Source organism: Athene noctua, chromosome 2 (assembly GCF_965140245.1).
Source record: "Athene noctua chromosome 2, bAthNoc1.hap1.1, whole genome shotgun sequence".
Lineage (NCBI taxonomy): Eukaryota > Metazoa > Chordata > Aves > Strigiformes > Strigidae > Athene > Athene noctua.
In genome coordinates this window covers 19951194-19963172 of record NC_134038.1, presented here as the reverse complement: position 1 = coordinate 19963172, position 11979 = coordinate 19951194, and the positions used below count along the sequence as shown (strand labels likewise).

The 11979-nt window shown below is 44.4% G+C and overlaps 1 protein-coding gene across 1 annotated transcript; it reads right to left on the bottom strand.

Moving 5' to 3' along the window:
* Nucleotides 1-1458: 1458 nt before the first annotated feature.
* KCNV1 (potassium voltage-gated channel modifier subfamily V member 1) lies at nucleotides 1459-11465 on the bottom strand. Its single transcript, XM_074897608.1, has 4 exons — nucleotides 11366-11465; nucleotides 10236-11052; nucleotides 7940-8466; nucleotides 1459-2271 (listed from the first exon to the last, which is right to left on the bottom strand). Exons 2-4 carry the CDS (start codon nucleotides 10715-10717, stop codon nucleotides 1760-1762), a joined length of 1521 nt encoding a protein of 506 aa, XP_074753709.1. The 5' UTR covers nucleotides 10718-11052; nucleotides 11366-11465; the 3' UTR covers nucleotides 1459-1759.
* Between the last annotated feature and the right edge of the window lie 514 nt (nucleotides 11466-11979).

The window sequence follows — 11979 nt, the reverse complement described above, 5'->3', positions numbered from 1 at the left end:
ATTGAGTGTTTGGGCAGAGGGGAACACTGTGATAACACAGTTTGCTCTCTGTGTAACACGGACCATGAGGCTGACCTATGAATTTTCACACCTAGACAATTTCTGGTAGAGCAGAAACCAGTGTTTTCCCTTGGCTTCCTTCTGACCCCGGTGACAGCTGCATGTGCTGCATTGGTCCCAAATGCAAATGCTGACCGATGGCAGCTGACAAATCAGAAGTTTCATGCTGAAATGCTGCTTGGTTTGCATCAAGATTGGAGCCTTTGAAAATTTTGCTTGCTGTATTATGTTTACAACACCATTCATAGGGAATGGGAGGAAAGCACACTGTTGTTTCAAAGAAAGTATTACTCAATGTTTATTAAAAGCAGGTTATTTCACCCATTCATATATCCTCAAGGGCAGTTTAAGCCTTCTGCATATGTGAATACCTTATAAAATTAAATAAACCACAGTTAATAGATTTTTTTTTTAGAATGCTGAATTAAGGTCAAATGTAAATAATGATTGTACTTACATTTCCCAAAAGAAATGTGAAATGAGAGAGGTTTGAGATTTTTTTAAATCTAATTTACTACTTGAGTTATATGCATAATGTGGCATGTCATAGTCTATGACAGTGAAATTACATTAAAGAAAAGCTTCGTTTGCTACGAATAATATTGGGCCACTGGAGAGGTGGGAAACTTGACTGAAAATACCTTTGATTATTTTAATTTCATACTTTGACTACTGCATTAGACTAAACATCCAGTCCAACAAGTGCTCATTTTTCCTTTGGAACAAAAGGTTTTGTTCTAATAATGGGGCAGTGAAGATTATTAATTTTTTAAAAATCTATCCCACTTGGAATACCTACTCATTTTAATGGGAAATAGAGAAACGAGTAGCTTATCTTTCACCATTTCTGTTTCTTCTGATATCCACCAGTGAATTTACTCAAGCACAAAAACTGCTTAGCTACACACATAAGTTATGGGAATCAAAAGACATAGAAAAGTCATAGTTGAAACAAAGTTTGTAAATTACTTCTACGCTGCAAAGCCTGTATCAGCTCCTGCAACTTCTAGAGCAACTGCAGAGGATGCTCTACATTATTTCATGACTATTTCATACCTTGCTGCAGATCTTGCATCTGCTTAATGGTTTTACCTATCTCCTGATACCCACCATACACCTGGTAGCTCTCTGCTTCTCTTCAAATAAGGAAACTATTTCCCCCAGGGTCTAGTAACTTCTTTTTCAAGCAAATGGAGAAGATGGGGATAAGAAAGAGGGTCAACATGAAGCTTGTTATAGGAATGTTATCCTAAATTTATTCAACATTTCACTCCTTAGACTTTCCTTTTCAGATTTTCTTAATGTCTTTAGCTTTTTCTTCCAATGTGAATACAAATCTTACAGATCTTTAAAATTCAAAACACCGTGGCAGTTTTCACTAAGACTTTATTATTATACATTAGCAAAGGCATAAGATTCATATACAAGTGTTTGCATCACTGTTTTACTTTGATGGACCCATTATTTCCTCTCTCACTCACCACAGTCCAGTTCTGGAAGCAGGATTCAGAGCCCCTTAGGAGACTCAATATTATGAATTCTGCCTTTTGTATAGAACAGTTATCTCAGTCTGTCCAAGTAAGTAAAACTCCAGCAGGAAAAGCAAATACAGTAAGTGGCAAATAATAAAAAAAGAGCTGCTTAGTACTACATCTTTGAAGTAGTCTTATTTGCTATACAAGGCTAAATAGCATAAAAGTCAAAACCAAAAATCATCTGCTCCACTGCTCCTTGTACTTGCTCTCTCTCTGCTTTTTAGCCGTAGCATGTCCATGACACTGCGTGCATATATGTCTCGCAAATTAACATTTATATTTGAATCACTGGATGAGTTCTTTGTGAGTTTCTTTAAAGCTTCACGCTGCCGAAGAGCAGCTTCTTTTATCTTCAGTGTAAAGTAACAGGCAGAAAAACGGTCATTTATTATAGCTATTGGCAAAGCCAAAACCAGTATTCCTGATAGTATACACATGAAGGCCACTACCTTACCAATGGTAGTGTCTGGTCTAATGTCACCATAACCAACAGTCGTCATGGAAGTTGTTGCCCACCACCAAGCACCAGGTACGCTTGTGAAAGTTGTGCCTGGCACACCTTGCTCAACAAAGTACTCCACAGTGGAAAATATAGATATTCCTACAGAAAGGAAAAGCAGCAGAAGGCCAACCTCTTCGTAGCACTGTGCGATAGTCATTCCAAGAGACCGCAAGCCTGAAAGATAAGAAATGCTGTCAGGAGGTTGATTCATGTAGCTGTTATAACTTGACAAAACATCTCTTAGTTAAAAGCTGACTGCCTTATGTTTTTCTTTGACTGCTAGTGAACATGTCTTAAGAAAAAAACCCCACCATTCACTCAAACCAGGATAAGGGTGCTGCTCTCAGCACTACTGGGAAAATGTGATTTAAAGAAACAGATTAAAATGTTAGGCTGAACCACTGATATCATCTCCATTTCCTTAATACAGAGCATAGAAACTCTCCTCATTACTTACTGTTTGAACTATGTATACATATAATTTAGAAAAACTAACCAATCTTGATTTAGTAATTGGCTATAATAGAAGATCTAGCACAGTTTTTAATTATTTATCTAAATAGCCATTTAAAGACACACTAAAACCACCTGCTACCTACTTTGGGTCTGAATGTGACCAACTTCTGTTTTCCAGTCATTGTTGTGTTTTTCTCTTGCACCAAGCAACCCTCAGTTACCAAATTCATGTTCCAGGTAGGTGCTTAGAGCCCAGTTCATCCCTTCAGTAACTTTTTCTTTGCTAAGGACTCTTTTCAAACCTTTCATAGTTCTCACAGCCTCTCTTCAACCTCTCTTTCCCTCCAAAACATATCAATATCTTTCTCTAGACATCAAAACAAGTAAGTGTATTCCAGCAGCAAGCTGCACTTGTGCCAAAACCAGAGATAGCAAAGCCTCCCAATGCAAACATGGTATTCTGTTACCCCACTGATGTACTGCATCGGTCCCATTGTCCCTGAGCTGCACAGGGAGTTCGTGTGCAGCCCACCACTCTCCATAACCTCTCCCATTCCTTTTAGAGCTGCTGCATCAAGGCTAGGCTGCCTGACAAAGCAAGCAGGAAAGTAAATCGAATAATAGTGCAAGGGATAAATGCACACATAAACAAAGAAGGAAGATAACAGGGTACCAACTCAGCTGAGACACAGGGGAGAATAAAATTATCTTTTGAATCACAAGTGACATTGGATAGGTTTTTAGTACTGTTGTTTAAAAATGTGGTATGTTTTCTTTAATAAATGAGAAAAACATAATACTTACAAATTGCTTTTCATGGAGTACACTTCTAACTAAACTACTGTTTGTAAAATAGCTTATTGCAGCTCTGCCTCTGCTTGCAGACTTCACATGCTCATTAGCGTAATAAGCAATTGGATTTGTTTTTCTTTCCCCAATCACAAACTACAAGACGTTAAAATTTCTTCTTGCTTTTGGCTGTTTTCTCCTTCATGTCTGCTGAGTTTTAAAGTTTTTGTTTATGTACAGGAAACAATGGATGTACACACTAGAGTTTGTAAGGGAATGTTTCCTTTTTCAATGTTTTCTTCTACCAACTCCAGTTAAGGACTTGCCCATATTCAGATTTTATATTACCATAACTATGATCTGTTGATTAGAATGTTTATTATAATCATATAGTTTAAGTCTGCAACACAAGGGGAGTAAGATATGTCAACATGACTATTTCTGTTCATATGACTGCCTCCACGTTTTAAAAATGCACCAGTATCAGCAGTGCAAAAGCTGTGTGAGACAACAGCAAGGATCCAAATCAAACTCTCATCTTGCAAGGAAGTTACTAACGTCCAATATCATGTAAAGCTTCCTACTGAACAAGGTGGAAGAATAAAGTCCTTTCAGATGACCTGGGAAGAAGGTACTCCAATTTAAAATTACCTCTGTAGCACTTCTTTTCAAAGCATAAATGGGTACTATGAAAACCGGGGTTTGCTCTTTATGATGGATCCTGAGAATACTATAGCTGAAAATCAGTCCAACTCTCACATAAACCAGGTCAAAATAAGGAGGAACAGGGCAGTCACTGCTCACTCTTTGTGTCACATTGATGACACCTTCAGTAAAATATTGTTCCTATGGTTAAGTATTCTGACGGTTCATGAGTCTGAATTTTTTTATTATTCTTAGTTCTATTATCTGCATCATTCTTCATGTCTTCAGATGAAGTCAGGAGACATTTTTAGACAAATCTATGAATCAGACGTGGTACTGGACTCCACAGCTCATTCTAAGCAGGAATCAGTTGTACTCAAAAGAATCATGCATTCTGCTGTATTATTTTGCAACTTTTAAAAATGTCTGAGCCCTAGCACACAGCCAAACTAGGGCTGTTCCAGCACAAGCACTTCAGCAAGTCTTGTGACTTTCCATGAGAACGCCTTGCCAGGAGCTGTAACAGCTCGGTTGCTCATGCTAAGGTGCTGTAACAGAGCTGGTGCAGGGCAGGCGAGCAGCACCAGCCCTGGGGCTAGCAGGCGGAACGGGAAGTGTTTCTGCCATGCAGGTCAAGTTCTAGCTCTTTATTGCCCAGAGACTTAGCAATACAAGTTGATGTTTGGAAGCTTCAGTTTACACAGAGCATTTAAATAATCCTAAATTTTTGGTAGTAAAATTGCTGAAGTTTTGCTTTTTCATGTCCCCGGAGGCATGTCATCCCGACATAGGCTACATACAGCCTTCTCTCAAACATATGCCAAATTGTCATCACAAGTAAGATGCTCACATCCTAATTCTTCTCAAGGAGCCAATCTGAAAGTGCTTCCCAGAGGATCAGTAAGATGTCATACAAAACATGGCCCCAGAAGGAAGGCAACAGCTGAGGAGCATCATAAAATGTGAGAAATGCAGGTTCATTTCTCACCTATTCTTGAAGCCACTCAAATACATGGAGTGGTCTCACCCTCTAGCTATAAATTTTTTGGGTAGAGGTACTACTCGTTTCTCAGTTGTTCCTTGATGAAGTACAGCACTTTGCATAAACAATTACACACTCATGCCAGTCTAGCCGAGGTGTTTCTAGGCATCATCACATCCCTCCTATGAGCTGGGTTCAGCTTTCAAAGGAGAAATGATTCTTCATTTTTCAGTCTCTTACCCACAAAAAGGGTTAAGTTGCCATTTCTTTAAAGAAAAGAATTGATATATTTTTTCCTAACTCATTTCTCCCCCAAGAGCAGAGCCAGGCTGCTGTTGTGATCCCAGCTTTGCTGTGGGACTGCACAGTATTACAGAGACGTTCTCCTTGTGATTGTGAACACCCCTACTTGGTGAAAGGGGATTTGCTGCCTGCAGCCACAAATTTTCTCATCTCTTTTTTGCTGATCTCACACTGCTCGTCACACAAAACAGGTGAGCGCTGCCTGAAGCTTCGTCTGGTCTGAGAGTGCAGGAATCAGAGGGAAGCTTCACTGGGAGGTAGCTTTAAGCTGCCAGAACCAAGGCAAGAGCACAGAAGAGCCACCCCTGAACACAGATTTATCAGGACTGCCTAGGTATGTGCAAGGAGGACTCTGTGTATGATACTTACGGGGTTCATCTTACATTAGCAGCTGTGGTTAAGGATGTGTTTAGAACCACACTAACAACTCTTCTGCTACATACCTCTAGCGGTCAGAAACAGGGCTTCAGGTCTGCTACTGCAAGCTTCTATTTTGATTTATAGGGATATTTTTCATCTTAGTAGCAGATCTCCTCTGACCGAAACAGTCACTTTCTACATTTAAATGATACAGATTTGATTTAGTGTTCTGCGCCTAAGTGGGTAGCAACTGAACTACCAAAGAAGCAAGCACAGCGATGGTAACGCTGCTCTGAATGAAACCATCCAGATACATATGTCACTGCTTGTATGTTGAAACTGGTACTCTGGTACCAGTAGAAAGATGAGAGCTCACTTCCAGATTAGGAGACTAGATTTTTATACAATCACTTCACTTCTACCTAACATGGAATTACTAAACTCAGTATCAATGGCACTCAATATTGTGATATAAACTGTGGTAATATTTTAATAAATTTAAGAATAAATAGACAGAGAAGTCTAGACCATCCCTGAAAGTCAATATACTGGAAGTTAACAGTTATTACACAAACATCTGAAACATCTGAGCCATAGAACTGAGTTTTAATGCATTCATTCTGTAACAGTAAAGTGCGATAAACTGGAAACTAGAACTAGAATCCACATACTTTTGGATCACTATTTTGTTATTCAGCACAAAGTACCTTGATGAGTTCAAATCTTATTTTCAAAATAGTTAGAGAAGAATGCATTCACATTACAGCTACCATCAAAAGTGGGTAGCAGACTTTCTTGCAAGCCCCCCCCCCTCCAAACTGATAATGAAGCAAAACAAACTCATTGACTGAATGAATCATTACAAACTTCCTTTCAACTGCTTCCTAAGGGACACTTACGCATCAGTATGGGCATAATCTAGGGTAGACAAGTAAGTACTTCCCAAACCACTACAATTATGCTCAGGAATATTAAAGCTACTCCCTACCATTGGTAGGCAACAAAATTAAAGGCACACATTCTATTGCTGTGAGCACACTGTAATTAATGCCTGCTGAATTGGAGCCAGTTCACAAAGAGCCTGGAGATGGCTCTCCAAATAATGGAGGGGCATCAACCCATTCCTGCTTCATAGCAGGAAAGCCTGGAAGGGTATGTTGAGTGTCATGCAAGAATAATCATCACCGTCTTCAGAACAGGCTAATATTGCAGGACAGAGACAATGACTTACTATTAGGATCTAATTTTTCAAAGATCCAAGTCTTGGCTGGACATTTCTCCTGTCAAATTCAGCACCCACTGATTTAAGTGGGAACATAATTAAATATTTTTGAAATCGTCAAGCAGTGGACAACATCATGGCATGCAGAGGCAGTGATGGGAGTACAGCTTTTATTCTTTCATACAGACAGACATGCATGTGTCAAGAAGTAATAACAAAAATGGGGTAAATAGAAATGCAACACCTTCTACTCATTTCCAGCTTCCTCTGACAAATTCCCACTGGAAAACATTACCTTTTATATGCCTTCCTTTCACCACTCAGAGTGTACAAAAATGTTCTCAGAAATACATTTCACCTTCTACCTTGCTTACTCTTCATCCACCTGCTGACTCGTCAGGAGCACTTGGACACGAAGGGCCCCACACCAACGGGTGAACTCTGACTGACCCTGACACTGGTGCTCTGCACCGCACCTAGGTCCAACTCAGGAAGAAGCACCCAGCTGTGCTCCACATCCCACACAGGTACCAGTGTGTTTAACTGAATATCGTAAGATTCAGTTTAAACAGTTTTCCTGAAACATTGTCTACTACAGTTGTTTTCAGGATCTATGATGTAGACAAAATCATAATATATTTCTTTGCATATACCTTTTAACAAAAAAATTGTGACTGGTAATTGTAAGCGGTCATTAGTGGGCCTTTGATAATACAATACACAATGATCTCTGCTTCTTCCTCTGCTTCATTGCTAATAAAATCAAGCCAAATAGACATTTGTAAATTTATGAAAAATTGTGAATGACTGATGCATGATTTACAGCATGCAACTTCAGGGCCTGTTTCTGTAAATGTTCTATGCAAACAATATACACTGGCTTTATGATGAGCTGAAATGTACTGGAGAAGGCCCTTGCCACTCAATTAATCAATGTCCAAAAGTAAGACTTTCACGAGCCATTACTGCTAACAGATCGGAGAAAAATGTTTAGGCAGAAATGCATACAAAATGTAGAACTGTGCCTAGGGACAACTGTTGCAGGCAGCAAAACTGAGAAGTACCAGTGCCGTGGCCAAAATTACCTGTTGAATGTCTTCCCAGCTTCAGCATCCGCAGGGCTCTGAGCAGTCTCAGCACTTGGACAATGCGCCCCACGTTCTCCAGTTCTTGGGAGCTCTCCCCACCACACAGACTCTCCACCAGCAGGGTGATGTAGAAAGGTAAAATAGCAAGGAGGTCTATGATGTTTGCCACACTCCTTAGGAAGCGACACCGATCCCGTGCACACAGGAACCGCAGAACAAACTCCACAGTGAACCACGCAATGCACATGTACTCTAGGGCATCCAGTAGTGGTGGTGCCAGCCAGCTTAGCTCTACTGAAATCAAAGCCATGTTGGCAATGGACACAACAACAAAAGCCATGGACAGAGTGCCAAAAGTCCTGGCAGCTGCAGAGGAGCCAGGCTTTTCCAAAACTTCCCAAAGTTTCTGTCTGACACTGGGACAGAGGCTACCAGAAAAGTCTTCTTCTTCATCTTGGGCATCCAGTTCTTCTGCATCTTTCTTGATGTCTAAGGCTTCACTCAGCTCCTTCCTCCTGAAGTACCTGCCCAGGAATCCCCCCAAAAGAAATTTTTAACAGCAATATTCATATGTGTTTCTTATCCTCTACCATGTGAGGCATAAGAACATACATTAAAGCACACCTTATGTGACCTCAGAAAACTCTGATGTCAAAGTATACGGTCGAAGATTTTATTGAGACCCTGCAGCATGTTTCCACTGACCTGATATTTCTATTCCCTCATTTCACATCAGTGACAGTTTGTATACGCAGAGTAATTTTATTCTGATAGCATGTTATTTACATGGATCATGTTGAGTACAGTAGGATCTGCAGCGCGCCTAACATGCATTCTTATAAACAATCCTGGTGCAACCAGACCCTCTGTTTCTAAATTGTCCTCAATTTTATTAATTTTATAATATTTGTTACATTGATGTGTATCTGTAATACTAAAAGGGAAGGCACAATACAAGCAATGCCCTTCATGGATGAAGTTTTGATCAATACACACTAAGAAAAGAAGTTAACTTTCTTTCTCTAAATATATGGGTCCTCACACAACAAAGTGCACAAAACATTTGTGCTGAGTCAAACTTACAGATTGTAATTGCGTGGTTGAGTGTTTTGTTAGATCTAGAGTATATTTACAGAACAATTTCATTAAACAAAAACATTACCAAAGAACACTAAAAAAAGAAAATTTTCTTTCGTATCTGTATTTCCTGACTGCTGCAAATCTCCAGCTTTAGACAAAGGGGCTATGCAATTTGGCCTTCATTTGATACACAGTTAGTTACTCCTGCATATATGCCAAAGAGGTCTGTAGCAACTTGTACCACCAAAGGAGGAGCTTTCAGTTGCACCTACCAGGGATCGAAGAAAGGGATGAAAACTAGGATCCAACTCTCAGCTGCAGAACTGGACCATCCTAAGGTAGGATGATTTCACTATCCTTTTGGGGTGGGGTTGCTTTTTTGTTTCTAATAATTTTGACATAACTCCCTTAGATAACTAGCAATTACGGTCTTTAGAGTATTAATTTATTCAATACTAACAAACCAGTAGCACTAAAAATGGTGGAAAAAATAAAACTAACTGCAAATAGAATTAATAGAAACATCTTGGGAGTGGTTCAGTTAAAACCCACCTCATCTGTAAACTGCCTGTTACCATTTGTCTCCAGTGAGCCATGTTCCTGCTGCTGATGCTCCCTCCCTATAAGGTGCTACCTCCATGTGTGATGCCGCCCATCACTGCTCCTCCTGGAGCCATGCCACCCACACTCAGCCTGGCAGGTGACCGCCCCCTTTCTGCCTCTCCAGCTTGGATCCGGAAATCCTCCAGAATGGAAAGTGCAGGGTGGGGAGGCTCCAAACCCTCCCAGCACCATGCCTGAATCCATATCCAATCCCTCTAACTAGAATAATCCCAAACTGGATGACTGAAGGGATATCTCTGCTTTAACAATCTTTTCCATCTCTGACATTGCCCAGGACCAGTCCAAAGCCAGTGCAGGACAACCCAGACCCTGCTCCTGTTAAGTTTCTCACTATCCTGACCCCACCACCAACCTGTTCTGCAGCAAGGGTCAGTGACCTCACCCAACACATCTCCCATTTTTTACACCCATCTGCCTCCAGAGCAGGATTAAGAGCCGAACTCATCCAGTTTTGAGCATACTTTTCCCAGTGCTCTGCCATCTCACCTAACTCACTGCTGGCTCTCTCACCTGAGCGACCCTGCACACAATTTAAAGCCGAGCTCGCCCAGCCCACAATACCACCGCGCTGCATCTTCCCACAACTCACCGGTCTCTGCAGCAGGAATCGATGCTGAGCTCATCCAAACCCCAGTACTGGATCTCTTGCAGGAAGGAGAGTGCACAAAGCTGTTCCATCACATGCAGCCTCCCCGTCTGGTAGTAATTCAGAATGTAGTGAAACGCCTGTGAGCTGCGGTCAAAGAAATATTCATTCTCCACGAGGTTGGCATCATCGCAAAGCTCAAGGAGGCCAGAGGCCACATCCCGGGCAGCAGAGACCACTACAGCCAGTTTGCCAAGACGGGTGTCAGGGTAGCAAGACAAAGTTTGCTGGGACATCACAAAGCGGCTGCCTCCTACGTTGATAGTAAAAGAGTCCAAGGAGGGAATGACCTTCTGGAGCAGGGGTCCCCGCTCTTCCTCACTGGAGAAAACACTGGAGTCCAGGGAGCCCAGGGATGTGCTACTCCCTGGTTCCTCCAGGGATGCTTGGGAAGAAAGAGACATGCAGCAGGGAGGCGACTTCATCCTGTAGCTGCAAGCAGCAGCCCACACTCTCCTGAATCGAAAACACAACAAAACTGCAGAGAAGACGGCCGCGCCGGGGGGGGGTGGCCGGGCCAGCCCAGGGACGTGTCGCTTTGCTGTGGCTACCGCCCCAGGGACACCCCACCGTCCCCACCTCCTCCGAGCGACGCCTCCATCCGAGGCGGCGGTGGGGCCGGGTGTCGGACAGCCCGGCGGTGCCTCGAGCCGGGCGGGCGCAGGGGAGCGGCGGTACCTCAGACGGCGTCACCTCGTGCTGTCCGCGCCGGCACCATCCGCCGCGACGGCCGCTCCGCTCCGGCGCTCATCTCACACCGCTGGGTCGGGGGCGGGCGGAACCAGCCGGGACAACAGAGCTTCAGCGGGGTCCCCGGGAGCCAGCGGCCGCCCCGGGAGCCAGCGGCCGCCCCGACAGCATCCCCAGGGGCTGCGCCGCTGCCGGGCCTCGCCCCCCCCCCAAGCCCCGCAGCCCCCGGCTTGGCCCCGGGGCACCCCCCCGCCCGCACTCCGCCCGCCGCCGCTGCCCAAGCGCCCGCTCGCCGTCCGCCGCCGCCCGGGCGTCTCGGCGCGACCGCCCGCCGCCGCCGCCGCCAGCCCGGCCGCCGCCCCGCCCCGCCTCGCCTCACTCACCTGCCCGCCGCCCGGCTGTGCCGCCGCCCCCCCGCAGGCGGCCTCCGCCCGCTCCCCCGGCGCCAAACTTCTGGGCAGCGCGGGCGCGGCTCCATGGCGGGTCATGTGCTGCGGCGGGGCAGCGCGGCCGCGGGGCGGGCCGGGCCGGGCCGCCGCCCTCCCCGCCGCGGGGCCCCGCCGCCGCCCCCAGCCCGGCCCGGCCCCCGCCTGCCCCGCGCTGCCGGGCGCGGGTGCGCTGCCGGCCGCACCGACGGGCTGCGGGCGCTTCCTCCGGGGACAGACCGGACCTCGAACTTCTGCAGGCGAGCTGACGGGGCGATTTTGAAGCCGCCCCTCCTGTAATACACGTAAACCCCAACGTGTTTCTAAATGGATAATGTATCCCCACTTACGCTACTCCCACGGCCGCAAGTCTGAAGTCACTCAAGTAAAACTGTCATTGTAAAGGCCAGTCGATGTACGTGAAAGAGCCTATTTTAACTTAGCCGCAGTCAGCTTGTTTTCAAAAATACTCTAGAACGTCTTTGGCACCGTCCTGTGCCGACTTGGTAGCTCCACAGTTAAACAGTACAAGAGTTAGGTTCACCTTCCTCGCTGCGTTTCCTCTTCTCCTA